The sequence below is a fragment of the Tursiops truncatus genome, chromosome 1 (genome assembly GCF_011762595.2).
Source record: "Tursiops truncatus isolate mTurTru1 chromosome 1, mTurTru1.mat.Y, whole genome shotgun sequence".
In the NCBI taxonomy this organism is placed as follows: Eukaryota; Metazoa; Chordata; class Mammalia; order Artiodactyla; family Delphinidae; genus Tursiops; species Tursiops truncatus.
In genome coordinates this window covers 2,441,459-2,467,863 of record NC_047034.1, presented here as the reverse complement: position 1 = coordinate 2,467,863, position 26,405 = coordinate 2,441,459, and the positions used below count along the sequence as shown (strand labels likewise).

The following is a 26,405-nucleotide window of genomic DNA, read 5'->3' as shown; positions in this document are numbered from 1 at the left end:
ACAGCTTCTGAAATGAACTTGCTTTAATTATGTCCAATTCTGCTTAAATGGAAAACAATAACCGGTGGCTACCTGATGGGTGCCCGTCAAGTCCAGGTGAGGATGCTTTTCCAAGAAGAGCATGTACCTGACACTTTTGCAGCAAATTAACCGAAAGACTTTGAGAGAGGAAGATGTTCTAAGGAAAAGTAGTCACAATTTAATCCAGAAGTGGCTCCTTTGATTTTTTTTTTTTTTCCCTTTTAGCAGTTTGGGTTTCCATAAAGAGAATCACAGTGTCACTGGCACGATAGGACCTGAGCCTCTTCTTTAGCAACATGAAGCATCTCCTGTGTGTAGCAAAAATTAGGAAATCTCTGCAGTCACCAAAGGGTTAATATGCCCCTACATATCTGAAACTTTTTATTATTATTATTATTTTTTTGCGGTACGCGGGCCTCTCACCGTTGTGGCCTCTCCCGTTGCAGAGCACGGGCTCCGGACGCGCAGGCTCAGCGGCCATGGCTCACGGGCCCAGCCGCTCCGCGGCATGTGGGATCTTCCCGGACCGGGGCACGAGCCCGCGTCCCCTGCATCGGCAGGCGGACTCTCAACCACTGCGCCACCGGGGAAGCCCCCCGAAATATTTTTTTGATGACAAACACACTTGGAGGAAAGAATTCATAAATAAAGAGGACATGGCTTTTTTTTGGAATCTTGGTGGGCTATTGTAGTGAAAACAACCACACACAGACCACTTCCGGCCCATTTTCAGCCTTTCTAACTATCTGGAGATCTGGAGAATGCTAATAATTTACATCTTATTTTTACCCTTACTTTCTTTTTTTCTTCCCCCACCCCAACAGCGGTAAGGGCGGACCGAATGCGTGGAGGGAGGAATAAGTTCGGGCCCATGTACAAGAGGGACAGGGCCCTGAAGCAGCAGAAAAAAGCCCTCATCCGAGCCAATGGACTTAAGCTAGAAGCCATGTCTCAGGTGATCCAAGCCATGCCCTCCGAGCTGAGCATCTCCTCTGCAATTCAGAACATCCATTCTGTCTCCAAAGGCCTACCTCTGAACCATGCTGCCTTGCCTCCTACAGACTACGACCGCAGTCCCTTTGTAACGTCCCCCATCAGCATGACGATGCCACCTCCCGGCAGCCTGCAAGGGTACCAGCCCTACAGCCACTTTCCCAGCCGGGCCATCAAGTCTGAGTACCCAGACCCCTACACCAGCTCCCCGGAGTCCATCATGGGCTACTCCTACATGGACAGTTACCAGACCAGCTCCCCCGCCAGCATGCCCCACCTGATCCTGGAACTGCTGAGGTGTGAGCCCGATGAGCCCCAGGTCCAGGCCAAGATCATGGCCTATTTGCAGCAGGAGCAGGCGAACCGCAGCAAACACGAGAGGCTGAGTACGTTCGGGCTCATGTGCAAGATGGCAGATCAGACCCTCTTCTCCATCGTGGAGTGGGCCCGGAGTAGCGTCTTCTTCCGGGAGCTCAAGGTACGTGCCAGCCCGCGGAGCTTAGAGCGCCCCTTCTGGGAGACCCGGCTGTGTCCCTGCTTAATAGGGTCTTGGTGCGGAAAACACGTTCTCCTTACTTTTCTTCTTTGTAAGACGATGTTTTCGACCTTGACTTCAGAAGTATTTGCAACTTAACTTTATGGGGCTTTTCTTCTCTGTAGCTCTTCATCTGGGGGCATGGCATTTCATGTCAAATAGGGGAAAGTTGGTTGGTTTTTCTTTTCTGAGAAGGAGAATGTCTCTACTTACTCCCTTTAACCTCAGATGGTTTATGGCTAAAGAACTGAAGCCAGTGTGAAACAGAACCTAGTAAACTTTTAAAAGATGACCAAGTAAAGAGCTCTGTTATAATGGTGCCAAGTTAGAAGGAAACAAGGCCAACATTTAGTTGTGTTTAGACGCTAAAGAATGCAAGTGGTACCACTGGTTAGTAGTTAGCAAGTAGGTATTTACTACCTGTTTACCTTGACATTAGGTCGGTAGAGCCTTTGTTTTCGGAGCAGATTCCAATAGGATGTTTACTGCTGTCGGCTGGGGAAAGGGCCCATGGCAAGTGCTAGCCTGCCTGGCTGGGCCTTGCTACTCATAATCAATGTCTGTCGTTGATTTTAATGGATTGGTACATTGTAAACACAGCCCTTGTTTGTCTAAGGATCTCTGTTTAACTACATAATTATTTTATTTCCTGAAACTGAAGACCGAATTAATATGGGAAAGTTATAGGGAAGTTTGGGATCTGAGAGTAGCTACCAAACTGTATTTGGTGGTCCGTGATTTCGTTCTCTGCGTTGAAAACAAAACTGAATCCTGGGTTTGATTTCTAGTCTGTCTGTCACAAAATCAATTTCCTCCTCTTCCTGTGGCTGCTTCAGACACCTAGGACTTTGGGAGGAGATTTAAAAATCTCTGAGAGAAGGACAGTACAAAGCAGACTTTTAATTTAAAGGTTTCTGTTTAAAGTTGTGTGCGCGCGGATGGGCTGGGGAATGTGGAAGCCACGTGCCAACGGAAAACGGCGCTTTCCGTGGCCGTCTTCACCTGGCACTGTGATCTGCAACAAAAAAATTAATCTGAGTGGATCCGAGTAAGTTACTAGGCTACCCCCAGCCTGCTGTTAGGATGCTGACCGGTCCAGCCCTACCCTCTAGGCCTCTATGCCGCGCGTACAGACAGCTAATGGTGGGGATCACTCGTGGGGCGGGGGGGGGGGGGGGTGGCAAGCAGAATGCACTGTTAGCTGTCAGGCCCAACCCTCTGAGTGTGGAACCACCCTGGGATAGTCAGGGCGTTGTTTATCATTAAAAACCAAACCAAACCAAAGCTTCCTGGTGCTCTTAGGTTCACGACTTTGTCCCTTAAGAGAACAGGTAAGACATTGGAAAATGAAAATGAAAATGATAATTTTACATACAGCCGAAATGTTAGGAAGTGTACAAGTGAGGAAAGCACAGCCTTCCAGGTCAGAGGAAACCAGTTTGCGTTAGATCTTTGCTACTTAGTAACTGTCTTTGTGGGCAGGTCCTCAATCTCTGAGCCTTAGTTTTCTTGTAGGTAAAGTTGTAGGTGTGGTGTTTGGGGGGTGATGGAGGGTATGATGGGAATAGCAATACGTGTATTGAGGTTTTTAGAGTAATAAATGAGACTATATGGGCAAAGCCTCTAGTCCTGGGAACCCAGCCTATATTATATACTCAATAAATCGGTGCTATTTTAAAATTGCTCTTATTGTTTTATGACAAGTGTGTGGAGGTATTACTCTTATATTCAGGAAAAAAACGTGCACTTGTACTCTGATTAGTTTGACATTGGAAAACAATATTACCACATGTGTGGCAGAAAGTAAAATTGTATAATAGTCATTAACTGCTACCAGTTGAGGACCTCAAATTTGTCGGGCGGTTAGTTGGTGTGAGATGGATGCAAAGGGGAATAAGACAAAATATTTGCTCTCAGATTTTATGATAAAAGACAATTTCATAAATATCTATTCAAAAAAAAGACTGTTGAAGTTTGTTTCACAAAAGCGTGGGGAAAGAAATCATGTGTATTAATTACATGTGAAAAAAGAAAGGAAGGTTATCAAGTGAATATAGAGCCCCCCAGGTAGGACTTTAAGAGTGCTGGGAAAAAACTCTCTCCAAATTTCTCTTTTCTTTTCCCTGCAATTAAATTGTATGAGATTCCTTTCCAGGGCATGAGAGTTCATATTTGGCTAAAATGTAAACACTTTTGAGAACGGGACATATTAAAGCACTATCAGTCATTTATACTGTTGTTTAAGGCATTTATCAGTCTTTCATGAGAATATGCTTTAAAGAGGGAACCAGATATAAACGCTGGGGGTGACACCTGTAAGGGGTGGGAGGTGCTCCCAGGAGAAAAAGACAAACTGGACCCACTTCACCATTTGCCTTGGGCTTACACTGATTCTGTTTAAGTATTTTCCAGAGAAAGAGAAGTCGAATTTCAGAATAACTTAGGGGTCATTTAAATATGGAGCTGTGAGGTGACCATTTGCTTCAGAAGAATTCCTTTTCCTTTGTTTATAAATTTACTTTGTGGAAACCAGACCAAGGCGTTTGAAGCCAGCATGGAGACGTGTGTTGCCGTGTGTTTCTCCAGGGCAGAGGGTTTCAAACTTCTGAACTAAGACCTGCAGTAAGAAATATATTCTACCCTGAAACCTGGTGTACCAAACACATCACACACACACACACACACACACACACACACACAACGCACACACGCGTACAACTGAGCCAGAGTTCCACTAGACAGTACATGATTTTGTCCATGCCATGCACTCTGATATTTTCTGTTCTGTTCTGCTTTAGTCTAATTTATTTCATGCTTTTAAAAAATTTCTGGTCATGACCCACTAAATTGATTTCACGACCAACTAATGAGGCATGACCAGCAGTCCAAGAAACGCTGCTCCTGGAAAGGTGTCATGGACCTTCTGCTGGGCGTTGTCTACCTGCCACCACTAAGAATGACTCCTGGACAAGACCTCTCCCTCCCGGCCTGGCCTCCAAGACATCCCCGAAACCTGCAGCCCGGTCCCTGCCTACCTTCCTGCAAAACTTGTGTTTTTTTTTTTTTTTTTTTTAACTTGTGATTTTAAAATATCGTGTGGGAAGATGAATGCTCCCCTTCACACATTTGTCTTTTTCTTGTTAACTTCACTGCAAATTACCCATCAAGCGATACACTTATAGGGCAGATCAGATTGCTTATACCTCTACAACCCCAAGATGAAAAGGCACATATTTGCTCCCGGAGAGTAATAGGATAATAAGGCAATTTTGCAAATGACCCCTTGCACACTCTCCCAGGACAAGTTAGACTCTCTCCGTGCATAAGAAGAGGGAATACAGATTCCATTTGTTTACTATTTAAGGGATCAGAAGGGCCAGAGGAAATTTGGTGGGTTGTTTTGTTTTTCTACTTAGTTACAAGGTGCAAAAAGAGATATTCTGGTTCCCATTCAAAATATTGGAACGGGAAAGAGGAAAGTATAACTCCCAAACACGTATCTTGAGACATAGCACATGAACAGCAAAAAAAGAGGAAAAAAAAAAGCAATATACTCAAAGAAAGCGTGCAATTTCAGAGCTGGATGACAAGCAGGGAAACAGATAGAGGATACATGTAAGTGAGCGGTTTCGTTTTTCTCTATACCTGTAAGGAAGGAACAATCCTGGTCTCTATCCATAATCATGGCATGGAAAAGCTGAAATTAACACCCTGAAACTAGTAGGTTTCCAAACAGCACTTGTGCGTCCAATGATACTCCTTGCCTAGAAACCACAGATTTTCCAGATCTGGAAGAGATGGTGGGGGTCGTTTGATTCTCCCCCCTCCATTTACATACGAAGAAGCTGAGGCAGGGGGCCTGTGGCTTGTACCAGATTATACAGCTACCAAAGGGCAGAACTGGGACTGGTAGATTCAGCTTCCAAGAAGCTGTGCTTCTCCGCAGTCCTGCCCCCCACCCCCCAATGCACACACACAAAGAAGCCGTGTAACCTTTGACTCCAGAAATACACGCCTTTGCAAGTGAAGCTAAAGCAAATCTCCACGTTATCAGAAGTCCATCACTACCACCCAATTACTAAATCACTAAATAATCAGGGAGATAGATTTTCTCTGAGCCCAGACGACCCCCTGGGAGTGAGTGAGTCACTTTAGAAAGCTACTATAATTCTCGCAGGCCACTGGGGCATCATTCAGTGAAGTGCATCTACCAGCTGGCACTTCTGAGCCCTGGAGGAGTGTCCAAAGCTCTCCGCGTGCCTTTCCCTCTGCTCACAGCCCTTCTTGGGGGAGAATCGGGTGCGGCAACCACCCGATTGCCGCATGGTGCAGTTCTGCTCAGCAGGAAAATGGCTAAAGGAAGTTATGTCCCGGGTCCTGCTTGATGCTGGGTGTAACAGCAAGGGCTCCTTTTTATGTATGTTTGCAAAAATAGGAAGGAAGAGAATGTAGGATTGCAACCAGTTGATAGATGGGCCACGAATTACTGAAGTATGACGATATTTTGGGGGTAGTATCGTACATTCGCTATACCTTCAAATCCTTTTTTCTTTTTTTTGGTTGCGTTGGGTCTTCATTGCTGCACGCGGGCTTTCTCTGGTTGCGGCGAGCGGGGACCGCTCTTCGTTGCGGAGCGCGGGCTTCTCATTGCGATGGCTTCTCTTGTTGCAGAGCACGGGCTCTAGGTGCGCAGGCTTCAGTAGTTGTGGCACGCGGGCTCTAGAGCGCAGTTGTGGCTCACGGGCTTAATTGCTCCGCGGCATGTGGGATCTTCCTGGACCAGGGATCGAACCCGTGTCCCCTGTATTGGCAGGCGGATTCTTAACCACTGCGTCACCAGGGAAGTCCCTCCCTTCAAATCTTTAAACCCCATCTGTCTTACAGTGGCCTATACTTTTGACTTTTCCTTGTGTTTTTGGAAATTAAGAGCGAATTCCAGAATCTCCCCTTCCCCCCCCACCCCGCCCCGCCATATCACAGAAAGCACTGTCTTTGTGAGTCAAGAAGATTGTGCTTTTTTCTTTCCATTATTTTTCTCTCATCTGCGTCTTGAGTATCTCATAAACACAAGAGCAGTGAGAAAGTAATTCCCACTTTGTTGAACAACTATTGAATCTGGAGGATCTATTTGATCTTCTAATGAGACCAGATGTCTTCAGAGGATTCTGGGAATGTGTATAGAAGAACTTCCCCTCCGTGAATGATTCTGATACATGGAGGAATAAAAAAAAAAATTCTAAATTAATCCTGAGTGAAACACATAACTAGTGTTCCTGTGGAAAATAGGGCTCAGAGGCTCAGGGAGTTGGTGCCAAAGGCATTCAGCCGAGCCGAAGCCAGTTTTCTCGAAAGCGAGGAGACTGGGGGTGGGAGCAAGTCTTTTCTCTCTGCTCTGGTGCGGAAGCTTTTTGAGCAGAGTTTTATTTATTTATTTTTAACACCCTAGATCACTTTTCCCAAGCCTTAGTTCACTTCTCCCAACCCATGTAGGTCTGCGGTTTGAGATTTCGCTGGATTTGCCCCAATTTTTTTTTTTCTTTTTATTGGAGTACAGTTGCTTTACAATGTTGTGTTAGTTTCTGCTGTGCAACGAAGTGAATCAGCTCTATGTAAACCTATATCCCTTCCCTCTTGGACCTCGCCCCCTCCCACCCCGTCCCACCCATGTAGGTCATCACAGAGCACTGAGCTGAACTCCCTGTTCTCTACAGCAGGTTCCCACTAGCTGTCTATTTTACACATGGTAGTGTATTTATGTCAATCCTAATCTCCCAATTCGTCCCACCCTCCCCTTCCCCCCCCACCCCCGTGTCCACATGTCCCTTCTCTACGTCTGCATCTCTATTCCTGCCTTGCAAATAGGTTCATCTGTACCATTTTTCTAGATTCCACATATATGTGTTAATATACAATGTTTGTTTTTCTCTTTCTGACTTACTTCACTCTGATGACAGACTCTAGGTCCATCCACATCCCTACAAATGACCCAATTTCATTCCTTTTTATGGATTTGCCCCAATTTTAAGCCATGTTCAATGGACTTGCTTAACCCTTCTTTTGTGTGTGTGTGTGTGTGTGTGTGTGTGTGTGTGTGTGTGTGTGTTGGGGGCAGTGCGTGCATCATGTTTTCCCCCATTCACCCGCCGTCCTGCTCCCCTTTGATTCCCCTTGAGCTTTGGGGTTCAGGGTCACATACCCAGACTTATAGTTTGTCACTTTACTTACCTGTGTTTTCATTTCTTTGGATGCAAAGTAGTTCTTCCTGGAAGCAAATGATGAGCATTGAAGTGATTTCCCATCAAGAGGGGAGAAGTGTTTCTATCTGAAGGCAAATTAAAATATCTATGACCATTCAACCTACTCATCAAAAAGAGATCCGAAGAAAAGAAACCGACCCTTCGTAGGTTTACAAGGAGATGAGAAAACTGGCTTTTCTTCCACTGGGGCTGGGAAGTTTTCTCCTGCCTTTGAATTTGGAGGGAACATTCCATGTTCTGATTCCATGACTCGGGGCTCTTCAGGCATCAGACGTCTGCTTCTGTGATTCCCTCCAGGCAGACCTGGCACAGAAGCCTCTGGGCTGGTTGATGGTGCTGAGAATGTATATGATTGTAGCCTCCCTTGCTTGTACAGGCATGGGTCTTACTGCACCCATGTCGGTTACTGATGGAGAAATCCATTCTTAAGACTTTAAAGTCTTCTTGGTCACTGTCCCATCAATACCTGCATGTGCTATAGGTGTTGTTCTTTGGTGGAAACGGCCCCCTGACTGCGGAGGTGTGGCTTCTCCACCTTCTGTGTTCCTTTTTAAAGTATTACGTTTGCTTTATGTAGAGAGGATGCATCTGCAAACTGCAGACTCGGTTTAGACTCTTAACTTCTCGAAGCTTGGTTTCAGCGTAGCCAGGCGCTAGTCGTTTCCTCCCTGGGAGGCCAGGAGATTTGGTCGAAGCAATGACGATGGCTTCATACCGGGTTTGCTTGTTCACACGCTCGATAGGCTTCCTGTTCCTTTTGATCTTTGACTGTGTTGGGTCTTCGTTGCCGCACGCGGGCTTTCTCTAGTTGCGGCGAGCGGGGGCTACTCTTCGTTGCGGTGCACGGGCTTCTCATTGCGGTGGCTTCTCTTGTTGCAGAGCATGGGCTCTAGGTGTGCAGGCTTCAGTAGTTGTGGCACGCGGGCTCAGTAGTTGTGGCTCGCAGGCTCTAGAGCGCAGGCTCAGTAGCTGTAGCGCACGGGCTTAGTTGCTCTGCGGCATGTGGAATCTTCACAGACCAGGGCTTGAACCTGTGTCCCCTGCATTGGCAGGTGGATTCTTAACCACTGCGCCACCAGGGAAGCCCCCTGTTAATCTATTTGTTATCTACCAGCATCGTGGCGAGCATGGGAATAGCCAGCCATACCCAAGGAACCCATGTTTAACTGGCTGGGCCATTGTCAGGCATCTGAAATGAACAATGAGGGTAGGAAGAAAATGGGCATCTTCCTTGCTCTGCTCAAGGTCAGGTGGTGAAGGGAAGAGAGGTCCCTTTTACTGGGTGCTCACTCTTTGCCTGCTCTAGGACTGGGTGCCTCAGGCCCTTTTCTGGTCCGCTCCTTAGGGCAGCTCCGGGAAATGAGGACAGGACAAGGTCTCCTTTGGTCTTAGAGAGGGAGAGGGAAAGCCCTGGACCACTGCTGTCACATAACGTGGTCCTTCCAGAGGACACGTCCATCCCTCCCTTATGGGCCCGAAGAGACACGGAGTTAATTGATTAATAAAAGTTTGTTAACTAGGTTTTTATTTTTTAATTTTTTAAAATTTATTTGATTCAAGTATAGTTGATTTACAATGTGTTAATTTCTGCTGTACAGCAAAGTGACTCAGTTATATATATTCACTTTCATATTCTTTTCCATTATGGTTTATCACAGGATATTGACTATAGTTCCCTGTGCTATACAGTAGGACCTTGTTGTTTATCCATTCTATATATAATAGTTTACATCTGCTGATCCCAAACTCCAAATCCACCCTTCCCCCAAACCCCTTCCCCTTGGCAACCACAAGTCTGTTCTCTATGTCTGTGAGTCTGTTTCTGTTTCATAGATAAGTTCATTTGTGTCATATTTTAGATTCCACAGATAAGTGATATCATATGGCATTTGTCTTTCTCTGTCTGATTTACTCCACTTAGTATGATAATCTCTAGGTCCATCCATGTTGCTGCAAAGGTATTATTTCATTCTTTTTTATGGCTGAGTAGTATTCCACCATATATACACATATGTGTGTGTATATATATATATATAACATACATACACATACATACACACCACGTCTTCTTTATCCATTCATCTGTCGATGGACATTTAGGTTGTTTCCATGTCTCGGCTATTGTAAACATTGCTGCTGTGAACACTGGGGTGCGTACATCCTTTTGAATTAGAGTTTTGTTTGAATATATGCCCGGGAGTGGGATTGTAGGAAACTCTATTTTTAGTTCTTTAAGGAACCTCCATACTGTTCTCCTTAGTGGCTGTATCAATTTACATTCCCACCAACAGTGCAGGAGGGCTCCCTTTTCTCCACACCCTCTCCAGCATTTATCGTTGTAGGCTTTTTAGTGATGGCCATTCTGACCGGTGTTAGGTGTTACCTCACTGTACTTTTGCTAACTTGGTTTTTTTTTTTCTTTAAATTAAGGTTTTCCAATTTATTATTAGCTCACCCATTAATCGTACGGTCAATCTCTATTGTGCACAGAAAATCATTTAAAATTACATATTAGAATAAATGCTTCTAAAGACCTAATTTTTTTTTACATCTTTATTGGAGTATAATTGCTTTACAATGGTGTGTCAGTTTCTGCTTTATAACAAAGTGAATCAGTTATACATATACATACGTTCCCGTATCTCTTCCCTCTTGCGTCTCCCTCCCTCCCACCCTCCCTATCCCACCCCTCTAGGTGGTCACAAAGCACCGAGCTGATCTCCCTGTGCTATGCGGCTGCTTCCCACTAGCTATCTACCTTACGTTTGGTAGTGTATATATGTCCATGCCTCTCTCTCGCTTTGTCACAGCTTACCCTTCCCCCTCCCCGTGTCCACAAGTCCATTCTCTAGTAGGTCTGTGTCTTTATTCCTGTCTTACCCCTAGGTTCTTCATGACATTTTTTTTTCTTAAATTCCATATATATGTGTTAGCATATGATATTTGCCACCTCCTAGAGAAATGGAAATAAAAACAAAAATAAACAAATGGGACCTAATGAAACTTCAAAGCTTTTGCACAGCAAAGGAAACCATAAGCAAGACCAAAAGACAACCCTCAGAATGGGAGAAAATATTTGCAAAGAAACAACAGAGAAAGGATTAATCTCCAAAATTTATAAGTCCCTCATGCAGCTCAATTAAAAAAAAAAAAGCTAACTTGGTTTTTAAACAACCAAGTTTTTTAGTCAAATAATCTGTTAGTACCAGCAAAATTAACCGAGGCACTTGAATCGGTTGGGGGATGGGTGGGGATCTGGAATGAGAAAGATGGAGAAAGAGACAAAGACGTGGGGAAAAAACACCTCAGCAGGTAACCTGCCCCGGAGGTTGGAGCTCCATTAATAGGCGAGGGTTTAGGGAAGACTCAAGGTTAACAGAAAATACTTCTATTTTTCCTCGACTGCAGAGTTTGGATAATAGGTGAGAATAATACCCGCCATTTATTGAGTTTTTACTGTGAGTCAGACCGTTGTTAAGTGCTTTCCCAGTACTGTATCTCACTTAATACTAATTAATCCCTGGGCAACGGGCATGTTTGCTCCCAGTGTACAGAGTAGGCTACCAAGACCTAAAGATTTTCACCGATTTGCCCCAAGTCCCATGGCTAATAAGTGGTAACAATGTCATCGAAACAAAAAATGTATATGGCGGTCTTTTGTAAACTACGCCCATCTCAATACCGCTTTACAATAGGTCTTAAATGACCTCTATGACTCTTAAACTACAGAGAGCAGTTTCTTAAATTGGCCCAAGAACATGTAAATTCTTTCTTTCTTTTTTTAATTGGAGGGCCACCTTGTAGGGCTGGAATCCGGAACCGTTTGCATTGGAGAAGATGAGTTTGCCATTGGTGGCAGACTCTGGAGCTTCTAAACCTTCATCCGTAAAAGGGGCCGTAACTGGGGGGGCCGCAGAACCAGGCCGTCGGGTGCAGCAGGGGTGCGGTCTTCTCGACTTGGGGACACTGGGCAGGCTGTCCCCGCCGCCCCACCGCCAGTGCCCAGCACCGCTTCCTACCGCGTGATCAGTAGAGGCAGGTGCATCAGTCTGTCTGCCTAGAAGCAGGTACACACTTGTTTGCTGAGAACAACGAGGGTCCCTGCTCACTCCAAGACCTGTGTCTGCCCAGCAGAACACACGAACTGCTCACAGATCTTACAGAAAGTCCGAGACGTTCATTCCTCAGTGTGGGGGAGGGAGAGCTCCCTGAGTCCCTGAGCCCCAGGACCCTGTCTGCCCACGGTGTCTGCTGTTATACAGAGTCAGGTTATGGGTGACAAAGCCGAAAACATGACTCGTGTGTGACACTCCTTAACACAATTTGAAGGACTTTGCCCTCTGAACCTGTGAGGTAAAACAGGTTTTCCTATTTTCCTGGGTAAGTGAAGGATGACTGTACTACTTATTCTTCGACTTGGGAAGTCGATCATACAAGTCTTTGAGGGCTCCACAACCATTTGCAGAATGGCTGCATGGAAATTGGGCATTTGTGCTATTGTTCACGTTAAAGACGTTAATGTCTAACCCAAGAATACCACCAACACTCGAGAACAGAGACGTACACGGCATCACCTCTGCCAGCAGCTGGGTCTTTCTTAAATGTGTGATGCTTAAAACCTAATTCTCTCTGCACTTCTGCCTTTTCCGTGCACCAGGCGAAGCTCAGGCCGCCTGTTCATGGGTCCCCAGCCAGCTTCTCTGGAGACACTCGGACCTTCTGTATCATTTTCCTGATTTTCTCCACTTTCCTTCACCTCCATCTCTCCTTTGCAATCTGCCCAGACTCCCTTTCTCTTCTCACTCACATGGCTTCTCCTCCTTCCCTCGGGATGCCTCAGCTTCCTAGAGGCACCTGCAGGCATTGCTTTGTACAGCATCGTGGTCCCTGGGACCCCTGTCCTCGGCTGCATCTGCGTTTTTCCCTGCAGGTGGAATGTGGTGGACCAGGAGAGCACCCGAGCCCCGTAGGTCTGAGGATGGGAAACAGTTGAGTACATAGACCCTAGGAGTGGGCTGCATTCAAGGACGTTCCACGTAGATGGAACGTCTATGTGGCCCTGTCTCCGGGTGAGGGGACCCCACGCAGTGGGGTCTTCTGTTGGGGGTACCCTGTAACGCCCGTGCAAAGACAGCTTCGAATTCTCCTTGTTTCTCAGCAGCGGTGCGTGGCAAGGCCCCGCTACCTTTGTACGTTGTGTAGCGACATCTCCACACAGTCCCACAAAGGTGCCAAGGCGTCCCTCCCTTTGAACTTCCTCCCTGGAAATCATTTTCAAATGCCATGTTTCCGACCTCCCAGGACCAAGTGTATGAGTTCTTCACATACAGCGTCCTCTGAAGGGACAGCCAAACACTTGGAGGTGAAATTGCACAGATCTGAAGTGCGCAGGACCTCTGGGCCGTGCTGCTGTTCATTTCTCTCCAGAAACTAAAAGAACACCACGTCAGCTCGAATATTTAGAAGTGTCACCAGGATTACACAACATTTGGGATTAACTTTACAACCAACCTTGATCCGACTTCTAATTCTGTAAGAATGCTTTTTCTTTACATGACAAGTGGACTCATTGGCCAGTAGGTCTAAAGTCTGTGTTTTATCGCACAATAAGAGCGTTGCAAAGGCAGAAGGTAACCCCAGATGGGTGCCTCTTGTCTTTCATTTGGGGAGCGCGGAGATAGCTGGCCTTTCATCCAGTGGCTCACAGAGTTGAGTTTTGAAGTCTACGGCGGGACCACCTCCGGTGAATTGACTATCACATTTCTAAATACCCTGTTTACAGAATACTTTACCTGTGAGAGCAGGATAATTATTTCATTTAAATTAAAAACATATTTTTTAGGGGGGGATGAAACACAGAAGGTACCAGATCCGTGTTGAATGGATACACCCAAGGTGTGGAGGAGGACGGGTTAGGAGGGATGGGGGTAAGGCAGCAGAGATAACATTCTGTCTTCACTTTGAAGCGACGTCAAATTGCTGATTGGTAATCGGAAGATTCTCAGGATTTCAGTGTCTTCTTAAGCAGTGTTCCTGACGTGATTGATACAGACACACTCACATTCATTTGGTAAAAAATAATTCCACTCACATGTAGGTTTTGGGTCCCACGTGGATAGGTTTTGGGTCCCACGTGGTTCCCCCGGGCAGATCTTGTGTGTATATATCACAGAGTTTTGAGTACATATCCTGTTTTCAGATGTGTTCCCTGAAATGTTGGCTCATTCTAAGACCTGTTTTATTTTGACCACTGTATCTTGCCTCGTCTAACATCACCACAAATCCTCCTTTACCACACACATCCCAGCAGCATGGTTGTGCTTTTTGGATCTGTAGTCGTGATGGATAAGAGGCTTGGCTTATTGCCTAATTAAAAAAAAAAAAACCTACTAAATATTACATTTCCCCTTGTAAAATAACGATATAGATTAGTGTTTGTGCAGAAGTGTTGGCAACAGAATTCTTCAAAAGTTTTCCTTCGGGTGATGAAAGCTGTTATATTATTTTGACTAGCTAATCAAATATAATTGGGGAGCTTGAAGTACCTTACATTTTCCTTGTACAGTTATCAAAGCGGGAAATGTAACTCGTGGAGCTGATGAAAGGCATCTCTCTTCAATTATGAACCTTACAGAGGGAAGAAAGAACAGTTCTGGTGCTAAAAACTCAGAGCTTGAAATGCCCCTTAATGTTAATTGCTGTATTAGCTAGTTAACACATTATTATACATTTTAATTGATTCTTGCTCCAGTTTTGGAGAAAAAAAAAACTCTGGATCTGTGCGGCAAGTAAATTAAGGAGGGAAGATGCTTGGACACGATAGTATTACTGTTTATATTAGGTTTAAATCATGCCGGATATTTGCAGTACAAACGGTAGCCCTCACTTTTGTGGGGTCTAACTTGCTTTAAAAGCATTAATAGTTTGCATTCATGTATTGGGGTTTGTGGTTATGAATGTTTTCAAAGGAGTTTTATTTGACCATTGAGAATTCCTTTTATGGTTTTATCAATGACATGTCACAATCTTGAAAACATAACTTCATTCCAGTCATGTATTCGGAGGGGTCCAGCCGAGGGTTGGCTTTTGAAAAGAATCAAAACGTATTACACCTGCATTTCACTCACCAGGACGTAGCATTTTTTTTTTGTTTAGGGTTGAATCCCACTCTCAAGCTACCTGTAAAACACTTCTGGCATAAATGATGAGTTGTGACCTAGGATTAGGACAGATTTCAGCTTTTATTCATTTATGAATTCACTTGTTCACCCCCTCGTTCATCAAACCTGCAATGAGTTCCTACTGTGTGTCGGTCCCCTTGCTACATTATGGCAGACGAGACAAGTGGGCCTGGCCGGACACAAGTTACATCCTCCTGGGCACTTTTCTCAATTAAAGTCAATGCAGCACCAAACACCACAGCCAACCCTGACTCTGAGAGCTTGTGCAGCTGACTGTGCTTCCACTGATGTGTGAAATGTACTGGAACTGGAAAAGACGATTGACTTCTCATAGACAGCAAGCCGACCTCTGAGAAACATGGCAGTAGTCCAATAATGACGGAAACTGAGAGATTGAGGTGTGTCCAGAAAGTAGGGTAAGCTCTTGGGGGGCGCCTACCCAGCCTGGGGCAGGGGAGGGGGAAGTCTTGGAGGATGAGTGGGAGATGCCAACCAGATGAGCAGCTAGAAGTGAGGGGAGTCAGGGAGGCGTCCCCAGCAGAGAACGGCTGGTGCAAAAACGTAAGGCCTGTGCACTGTACTTTGGGGACCAGTGCATAATTCCTGCAGTGGGAAGGTGAGCATGTACGTGGGAGGTGGCTGGACAGGGGACCAAGGTCACTCACGGGGGCTCTTAAGTAAGGATTTTATTCAAGGCAAAGGGAAGCTACCATGGGAAGTTGAGAAGGGATGACCCAGAGGGATTGGAAATGTACCACAGTGACTGTTGGACATATATGCCTACTGTTTCCTTTTTTGTTTTATTTATTTATTTTTGGCTGCGCTGGGTCTTCGTTGCTGCGCATGGGCTTTCTCTAGTTGCGGTGCACAGGCTTTTCACTGCGGTGTCTTCTTGCGGAGCACCGGCTCTAGGTGCGGGGGCTTCAGTAGTTGTGGCACACGGGCTCAGTAGTTGTGGCTCGCGGGCTCTAGAGCGCAGGCTCAGTAGGTGTGGCGCTCGGGCTTAGTTGCTCCGCGGCATGTGGGATCTTCCGGGACCAGGGATCAAACCCATGTCCCCTGCATTGGCAGGCGGATTCTTAACCACTGCGCCACCAGGGAAGCCCTGTTTTCTTTTTTGAGTTCAGCTTTGGTGTGGTTTTCCCTCGTTTCCCAGCATTTAGCTGAAATACATTCCAATGATTTCTTTTTATGTATCACTTAAAACCTTGTTGTTGTTGTAAAGAAGGCATATAGTTGATCTCTTTTCTGTATAGTTTATTTCTGCTATTCTTTCCAATAGACCTTTTCCTTCTAGGTAAATTCCAGTTAATTGGTGACATGGATATATTTGAGGTCTTGGTCTTTGTTTCATGTTTAATTTAAACAGATGTGACATTTGAAAATTTCTTCAGTATAACATGTGTTTTGACCAGGAGGGTTTTTCTTTCTAACCTTACACTTATCTATTGCTGTTTATTTCATAGTCATCGATTTAGTGGCACCAAATCAGTTTATATTCACGTTATTGGGGGGAAGGTGCTATCTAGCCCGGGGGATCTAGAGCTATCACATACCAGCTTTTCAAATTATTTGTTCGAATCATTCGTTCATTTATTCATTCAATACATGTTAATTAAATACCCACTAAGTGCCAAGCCCTCCTCTAAACCAGAGGATGCTCTTGTGAACAAGACCAGCTGGGTACCGTTTTTATCGACACTCGCTTTGTAGTGGGAGGGAAGCAGATGATAAACTGCCTAGAAAGATCATGTGAACAGTTAGAATAAATGAGCGAGGAGCGTAGATAGGAAGAGAGGGAGCAGTTAGAGGGCTGCAGAGAAGACAGACGTGAAGGGCGGACACTTGAACTGAAACCTAAACAGCAGGAAAGAACCAGCCTTGCTAAATCTAGAGATGTAGCCGTCCAGGCACAGGAACAGCAAGTGCAAAAGCCCTGAGGTGGAAACCAGCTTGGTATTTTCAAGAAACATGGAGAAGGCCAAAGTGCGTAAGTCAAAGAGTTGGCAACGTGCAGCCCACGTAGGGCTTGGATTTTCTCCTGTTTGGGATAGGAACTCTTAGGATTTTAGGCAATGGAGTGTCTTCATCGAATTTCATTATAGGAAATGTTGCTCTGGCTGTAGGTGGGAAATGGGTCAGGAGGAAGCAAGAAAGGACGTAGGAGAGTCAGCAGCCCAGCGGCTTAGACAGGGCATGACGGTGGGAATGGGGAGAAGCGGATGGACTCAGGACACAGGCTGAGGTAAAGCCGACACAATTTTGCTCAAAGGGGCTTTGGGAGAAAAAGATGAGACAAGCACAACTTGGGTTTTTGGCTTGAGCCGTTGAGAGCCATTTGTTGAGAAGGAAGGGGAACCAGCATCTCTGGGAGCAGGGGCTGCCAACTTCCTAAAATGCTCCTGGGACAGATAGACGCAGAGCCCAGGGCTGGTCCTTAGATGCCTGCTTTGGGAACCACGGATTATTCTGGAGAACACAACTAAACCACCCCGTGCAGGTAAGAGTCCAAGCTCTTCTTAGAGGCCAGGATTCTCCACACTCGCCTGCAGTCTACTTCAGAGTTTAGCAGCAGTCCGTATGCTCTTTGATTTGCAACTTAAACCCTTCCTTCTGCAGAAGTGTCACCCCCTCTGTCATAAAGTCAAGACAGGAGGGTACCCTTGGCTTGATTCTAACCTGTTACTGAGTTACAGCTTGTTGAGTTGCAGCTCTGTGAAAACCTACAGATATTGTCATTAAGGGATTCAAACTGATTTCAGTAATCAAGACACAGGAGTCTGGTTAAGACTGGACCCCTCTGCCGACACAAACTGACCAGGATGCAAATTCAATCGGAGTGGCACCTCAGGGAAATTAGTGGCTGAGGACGGTCACTGCTTGATCCCACGTGACTTTCCCCTTCCAAGAACGTAAACCAGATTTGGACCATCGAACCTCTAAAAGGATTTTTCTTACTTCAATATGGATTCTCTAGAATTTGACCCCAAAGTTTGAGTCACCACCTTGACATGGACCCAGTTTGTTTTCCTCCACAGTCCTTTTTATGAGGAGAAAATTGCTAGTTATTTTAAACATTCTTTCTAAACTTTATCTCCAATCCTTTCATTATCTTTGTTGCTTTTCTAACAGCTTTCACTTTCTTTTCTGTAGTAGAAATCAGAGATAATCTAAGCTATAGTCTTTCCAAAGCTTCTCTCACCCCAGCGCAGAGCAGTGGTTGGTGTTTGGACAAATCCAGGGATTTTCCTACAAAATTATAGATGGGCATGAATATGCCAGACATACCAGAATCAATAACCCTGCCAGCAGCAATGAGTGTTTTATCAACTCCGAAAGAACTTTGTTTCCCACTGTTGAGCACCTTACTTAATTTACTTCTAGGCACTGAAAAAACCCTGATACTATTTTGTCCAGTATCTTTGCAGTTGAAACACCTTCTTACCCACTCACTTATTAGCCCAAGTCAGTGGTCACTTGCAACACAGACTGACCTCAACTTTGTGGACCCTGAAACTTAAACAATTTAGGAAGCACTCGATGAAAACAAAAACAAAAATATCTTCTCTTTTGCACATTTTACAAACTTTAGTCCTTGTGCATAGAATTGCTTGGATTCCCTCAAGAGCCTGGAGAGCGCTCATACATGGGAAGGTTCCTGAAGCTTAAGCTCATTCGTTTCAGGTGTAAGTGCCTCTGATTTGCTGTCTGCTAAGGAATTTCTTGCATAGGTTATCACTGGGGCTAGGAGGAAGGTGGGGATAAAGAATCTGCATGGTGGTCCAATAGGATTTAAGTGTAGACCACCCAGATTGAATAACACAGATATGAAGCCCAGACACCTTCACCGAGTTTTCTTTCTAAAAATAATTCCTCATTGGTCATGGGACAAGAGATAGTCCTGCCTGTAGACTGAAGACATAACTACAGCATCGTTAGATGCTCTCTGGGTGGTCCACCTTCTCCTCGCCTCGGCTCACTGACTGGCCGCTGTGACACCTCATCCTATCCGACGCCACTCTCCTTGCCCTAAGAAATGTCTCATACACATATCCAACCAGTTTATGCAGAAAGTGCCGTTAAGTTCTATTTCAGCTTTGATGAAGGATTCATAGAGAATTCAGACTCTCCGATAACTGTAGTACTTCGTGTACATGTAGGTGCCACAGTGATCTCATGAGAAACGTTGAGGGTTTCCCATGGTGCGATGAAAGAGGATATAAAGGTTGGGGGCTCCTCAGATTGGAAAATTTCAGTTTTTTCCTTCCTCTTAGAATCACATTGTAAACTATTACGTGATCATACATTTCCTGTTTGATTTTATTTACCCAGTCTTGACTTACACATCTGAGTAAAAAGACCAGAACTCTGAAGGGATTCGTTAGAAAGAACATTGGAAAATAGAATCTCTATCTGAGTCTCAGTACTGTGCGCGCATCCACGAGTGGTTACCTCTAAGCTGGACTTGTCGGCTTTCAAATGGGACCTTGCAGAATGTTTTGATGAAGAGTTTAGTCTCGAGAGCTCAACATTCAAAATAAAGTTTAAAGGTTTTGAGAGGTTTTTAAAAAGTGAATTTTACTCGCTTCTAGTATGGCTAAAAAAATGAACTGAATTTCTCAAGTGTTTTTCATTTGTGAGGTGGTATGACTATATAAATTGTGCAGAAGAACTTAAGTTTCTTGCCAAAACAAAAATAAATAAATGAGATGGTAGATGTGTTCATTAACTAGATGGGGGGAATCCTTTCAAAATGCAGCAGGGAGGGATAAACTGGGACATTGGGACTGACGTACACACACTACTATATGTAAAATAGGTGACTAATAAGGACCTACTGTATAGCACAGGGAACTCTACTCGATACTCTGTAATGACTTATATGGGAAAAGAATCTAAAAAAGAGTGGATGTGTGTATATGTATAACTGATTCACTTTGCTGTACAGCAGAAATTAACACAGCATTGTAAATCAACTATACTCAATAAAATTTTTTTTAAAGTAGATCTATAATCAAATCATCACAATGTACTCTTTAAATATCTTACAATTTCATATGTCAACTAAATACATCAATAAAACTGAAATAAATTCATTTATTTATTGTACAGGGGACCAAAGGAGTATGTATTCGTTGAATGGACGGGTAACAGGGTCCCTTTGTGCATTGACTATGGACTTGTGTTTTGAGGAGTAGTTAAGGTAGAGAGGAAAGACAGTCTAGCAAATTCTATGAGCCAAGTCATATTTTGGAGTGTCTTGTGGTTTTTATTTCTAAATAAACTACAAGTCAAGAATCTCCTTTAAATAAAATGACCAGTCAGAGGTTTCATGGACTGTTCCTGCATAATAACGTTTAATAGAAAATCTCTTCTAAAAATGGAATGTATCAATGAATCTAGATTAGAGCTGATTCAGGTTGCTGACTCTTCGTGGGAGCATACCCTACCTCGTGATGTATAAACATGAGTCGTGGCAACGGTCATTAATTGAGAGAATTCTGGAAGAATTTGTAGGGCAGAGGAGAAACGCGTTGACATCCTTTGGAACAAGAGAGTGAAAATGAATTTATTTTTTAAAATTTTTATTGGAGTATAGTTGATTTAAATGTTGTGTTAGTTTATGCTGTACATCAAAGGGAATCAGTTATACATATACCTATATCCACTCTTTTTAAGATTCTTTTCCCATATAAGCCATTACAGAGTATTGAGTAGAGTTCCCTGTGCTGTACAGTAGGTCCTTATTAAAAGGAATTTATTTTTTGAAATGAGAACAGACTACCCACTTTTCCAGATTCCTGTCCTTTTATGAGTTTTTTTTTTTTTTTTTGAGCCATTTTCTTCTTTGGTTAGGAATTATTTACCCAGATGACTACCTAGTGAGAAAATAGAGACCAGTCACATTATGTATAGAGCCATTTAGATTAACGTTCTTTGATTTCTAAATCAAATGTGCCACACAGAACACGCTTTCACAGTGTTATATCCACAAAATAGTGGCTACATCACGGTGCTTATATCCACAAAATAGTATTTCACATGCTTTTGCAGTAGGTTTTTCCACAGCTTTGAGCCCTGACCCGCTTCACTTCAGGAGGAAGGAAAAACCCCACTAAATCAATGATTAGCTTAGATCTGAAAACACTTTGCTGCAGAGGTGTAATATCTTTACAAAGGTTTCTGAGGTAAGGAGTATTTGTTTAGCTTTAACTTTATCAAAATAGAACACTAGGTAAAAACACATTGAAAGGGCACTTGAAACAGCAGAGCTGCCCCAAATCTATTGTTCCGTTACATTTGAGGGTCGGGCAAATCCAGTTGTTAAATTATCTCACGTTGAGAATTGGTTAAATAAATGTTTATTAATTGCTCCCACTTTTCCTGACTCTCTTAGTTCAATCAGCTTTAGAGCAGAGAAGTAAAATATATATATATTAAAAGAGAGCTTATCCTCTACTTAACTGCTGATTATTTCTCTAAATAGACTATCTTCTTTTTTTCTTGTAATTTTTTTTTTTTTTTTTTTTTTTTTTTTTTGCTGTACGCGGGCCTCTCACTGCTGCGTCCTCTCCTGTTGCGGAGCACAGGCTCCGGACGCGCAGGCTCAGCGGCCATGGCTCACGGGCCCAGCCGCTCCGCGGCACGTGGGATCCTCCCGGACCGGGGCACGAACCCGCGTCCCCTGCCTCGGCAGGCGGACTCTCAACCACTGCGCCACCAGGGAAGCCCTTTCTTGTAATATTAGTTCACTTATTTATTGTATGAAAGATTCATTAAATTCTATAGTGCTTTACAGTTTTCAGAAGCTTCACACACATGATTTCATATAATCGCAGAATAACCCTCCTCACCCCTATATTGCCCCACCCCCCCATCAAACTGGTAACCACTAGTTTGTTCTCTGTATCTGTGAGTCTGCTTCTTTTTTGTTTTATTCACTAGTTTGTCATATTTTTCAGATTCCATATATAAGTGATATCATACAGTGTTTGTTTATTTTTCTCTGACTTATCTCACTTAGTGTAATGCCCTCCAAGTCCATCCATGTTGCCGCAAATGGCAAAATTTCGTTCTTTTTTATGGCTGAGCAATATTCCATTGTATATGTGTACCACATCTTCTTTATCCATTATCTGTTGATGAGCACTTAGGTTGTTTTTGTGCCTTGGCTATTGTAAATAATGCTGCTATGAACATTGGGGTGCATGTATCTTTTCGGATTAGTTGGGTTTTTTTTCCGGATGTATATCCAGGAGTGGAAATTCTGGGTCATATGGTAGTTCTATATTTAGTTTTTGAGAAATAGACTATTTTCAATTTAAAAAAATACACTTGTCTCCATTCTAGTGGATTTAAAGCTGTGATGCAAAGCAGAGCTGATATTCAGGAAGACCGCAGGGGCCGGTACACCTGGGTTACTCAGCATCTCACTCCTCCCAGACAGAGCCAATCATAATATTTAGCAGATATTTTTTTCTGAAGGTCTTAAAAGTTGATCAGTTTAAAAACAGATGTACACAGGCTATCTTACATTTGATTTTGTGATTAAAACAGTCTGTGCTGTGTTATGAAGGGATCCAGGGACATGGGACGCTGCTTCAGGTTGACAGAATGTGCTTGTCTCTTGTCTGATATGAGGGAGAAATTGATTTCTCTTTGCAATGACTGTCTTCACAAGGAAATACTTGTGAACAGATAGGCTCTAACTCATCAAAAATCAAGGTAATAGATGGGAAAAGAATTTGAAAAAGAATAGATACATGTATGTGTATAACTGAATCACTTTGCTGTACACCTGAAACTAACACAACATTGTTAATCGAACTATGCTCCAATATAAAATAAAAATAATCAAGGTAAAGAAACAGCAGAAGTAAATCTCGCAAAATTGATCTTCCTGATTTTAGATACTTCTTATACCAGAATACCCATTAGCTACAAAGGGAATCCCTAGGTGGGACCATTTACAGAGACTGTATTCGAGCAAGCAGTTTGGGGGGCAAGGGCAGGGAGAAAATGATGCTTTTTTGTGGGGGCTGTGTTGGGTCTTCCTTGCTGCGCGCAGGCTTTCTCTAGTTTTGGTTAGCGGGGGCTACTCTTCGTTGCGCTGTGCGGGCTTCTCACTGCAGTGGCTTCTCTTGTTGCAGAGCATGGGCTCTAGGCGCGCAGGCTTCAGTTAGTTGTGGCGCATGGGCTCCGTAGTTGTGGCTCGTGGGCTCTAGAGCACAGGGTCAGTAGTTGTGGCGCACGGGCTTAGCTGCCCCGCGGCATGTGGGATCTTCCCGGACCAGGGCTCGAACCCGTGTCCCCTGCATTGGCAGGTGGATTCTTAACCACTGTGCCACCAGGGAAGTCCCAAGGCATTTTTTAATATTGTATTTTTAACCATATTATATAGCCATCAGATATGTTTTTAAATGATAGTCTGTTGATTAACAAACTCCTTGTGGGTTAGTTATAATAGCAACTTTGCTTCAATATCAAAAGACAAAATTTGAGTGACTTGAGGATACATGAGCTGCCACCTGAAGTGAGATTCTTTTAATCAAAACATCTAAAGGTCAAATAATAATAATAATTCATATAAAATTTGGAAAGAACACACCGTTGTATACCCCTCCCACACCCCACCATTGAAATCTGTTTTTAGTTAATAGGAAATGGGAGTAAGATATTTTATTGAGTCTAAATATAGACTTTCATATATTAAAAGAAATGCTATTTACAGGTGATTTGTTACTAAATAAAATCTTGGAGGGACACTTTTAATTACCAGAATGGTAAGGTAACAATAAACACGGGAAATATAAATGAATAAAGTGTTCACAGACTCACACTGCTATAAATAACCCCCGAAGTCTGCTACTATTATTAGCATGGATGAACAAAAGAAGAATCCAGAAATAGAAAGGGGAAGAGCTTCTCGGAGAGCCTTGTATTCCATGGCATAGGAAATATTTCTAGCGAGCTCAAGAATTTAGGGGGTTAATTGATTTTTAAAGAGGACATTTCCATGCTATCTGTTTGCCAAGGAAATTCTTTTTACTGGCATGTTTGTAAAGTTGGCCGGCTAGTATTTCCTCTGGGTGACAAAAGGTGTGATGAAGAATTTTATCTTGACCTCCTTACTAAAATCGGCACCGAGGGCTTGCCTTTTTGTTAACTTCTTTGGTTATTATCAGATTATATCTCTAGAGGATTAGTTGATGTGGCTGAAGTTGGAAGGGGCAGTGGACAGCCCTGGACCGAGAGTCAGGTCTCAGCATCACCTGAGCCACCAGTGAGCTCTGGGTCAAAGCACTTACAGATGTGTCCCTGTGCCAGTTTCCTGATTGACGCAATCATACAAACATGTATTGAGCCGCCAGGCCCAACGCTAAGCAGTGGGGTTACAAGGTAAATAAAAGTACCTGGTTCTGGGCTTCCCTGGTGGCACAGTGGTTGAGAGTCCACCTGCCGATGCAGGGGACGCGGGTTCGTGCCCCGGTCCGGGAAGATCCCACATGCCGCGGAGTGGCTGGGCCCGTGAGCCATGGCCGCTGAGCCTGCGCGTCCGGAGCCTGTGCTCCGCAACGGGAGAGGCCACAACAGTGAGAGGCCCACGTACCGCAAAAAAAAAAAAAAAAAAAAAAGTACCTGGTTCCTGCTCACAGGCCATTTGTGGCTGGGAGGGCAGACCTGGAGTTTACAAAGAATGTAACATAGAGATGATCCCTATGCAAGAACACAGGGCAGAACTGTACTCTATCTAAGGAAAGGGCACCCAGGAAAACTTTGTAGAAATGGGGCCATCTGAATCAACTCCATCTTGAAGGATGCCTCATTATAAAAAGGGATGAAAATGGCTGTGCTTGGTTATCTTACAAGGCTCTGGTGAGGATCCAATGGCATGAGAAAGGTGAGTTGAAAAACATAAAAGACAATATAAACATAGGCTACTGCTGTCCCATATGACACATAAAACATTTCTATTTTATCTTATTTTTTATAACAAAGGATTCACATGCATGAATAGTATTATACATTGTCTGCTACGTTTTTTTTTCTTTTTTCATAACTAGTGATGAGTGCAATTATTTGAGAACTGATTATAAAACTGTAGTTAAGTGACAGAAAAACAGATGTCTAGTACTTTTTTGTTTTTGTTCAGTATGACCCAGAATCAAAAGAAGAAAAGATAACTTCCGCAAATACAGCTCTATTTTTCCATATGTGGTAACGATAGGAATTATTTTTAAAACGGTTATATTTGTGGTGATTTTCAGGATATGAAGTTATGACTTTGAGGTATTTAGTATTAGTAGATTATTATTTTTAAACATAAATTACTTATGCACAAACTGTGTGTTTTCTGGTGAAAAAGGTTATCTTTCTTAGGCAAATGAAGTATGAGATTTATCTCTCTCCAGTAGAAATTTATTATTTTCTTATCCTCAGTTGGATAGCTGCCTCTGTGATTTAGTGATTTATTCAACAAGTATTTTTTGAGTGCCTATTATGTGCAGTGTCAGACAGGGCAAACAGTATCTTACAGAATACGTTCCAACACGTCTTTTTAGAGTGAAACATTTTTTTAAGTTAATTTTTTACTGGAGTAGAGTTGATTTACAATGTTGTGTTACTTTCTGCTGAACAGCAAAGTGAATCAGTTATACACATACATATATGCACTCTTTTGTAGATAGAATGAAACATTTTAAAAAATACCTGGAATTCAGGCATTGATTGCATTTCCCCTCAGCACCTCCATGCATATAAGTGAATCAGTGTTTGACCCCGAAAAAACAGGGAAGCCTCTTTGCTTCAGCAATATGCAAATTAATTTGGAGTATGCAAATAATTTGAGCAGACAATGAGTTACCATTTAGAATTACCATTGTGAATCACTTTTACTCCCGATATGGTTTTTGTTTAAAAGTAGACGTGAAACAGAGAAAGGGTTACACCCTTTCTGTAAAACAGAGGAGAAATCTCTCCTGTGCCCTTGCACGGTTATTGATAGGTTAGCATAAACCATGGCTGGTACAGCCAGGTTCAAGTTCAAAGGCACAAGCCCCACGTCTGCATCCTGTGTCCCCCGCTCCCTGTGTTCTACGCACACTGGCTTTTCTCCCGGAAGCTTTTCGCCTTCCTTCTTTTAACAGCTTGGACTGAGGTGAGGATTCTCTAGTCAGGAGCCTTTATGAGCCCTGTGTTGCCAGGTTTCTAAAAAGTGTAAGCATGGTAGTTTGAATTTAGAAAAAAAAAATACCAAAGTGTATATAAAAGCTCTTCTGGTTTCATTTGATTTTTTTGTTAAGAAACAATGGTGTTTATTTACCATGTTCGGCTTAGAATTTCTTTGGTTTCTCGGTTCTCTCAATTTTTTCCAAGAAACTAAACTCAATCACAACCTTAGCAAACAAAACGGTTTGC

General features: G+C 43.5%; 1 protein-coding gene across 5 annotated transcripts in view; it reads left to right on the top strand.

Moving 5' to 3' along the window:
• Positions 1 to 26,405, top strand: part of NR5A2 (nuclear receptor subfamily 5 group A member 2) — a 117,532-nt gene that overhangs the window by 8,071 nt on the left and 83,056 nt on the right. For all 5 annotated transcript variants that reach the window (XM_073799949.1, XM_073799966.1, XM_073799961.1 and 2 more), the window contains exon 4: positions 846 to 1,492. In XM_073799949.1, the coding sequence (XP_073656050.1) occupies positions 846 to 1,492 (647 nt within the window). The remainder of the gene's footprint in view (positions 1 to 845; positions 1,493 to 26,405) is intronic.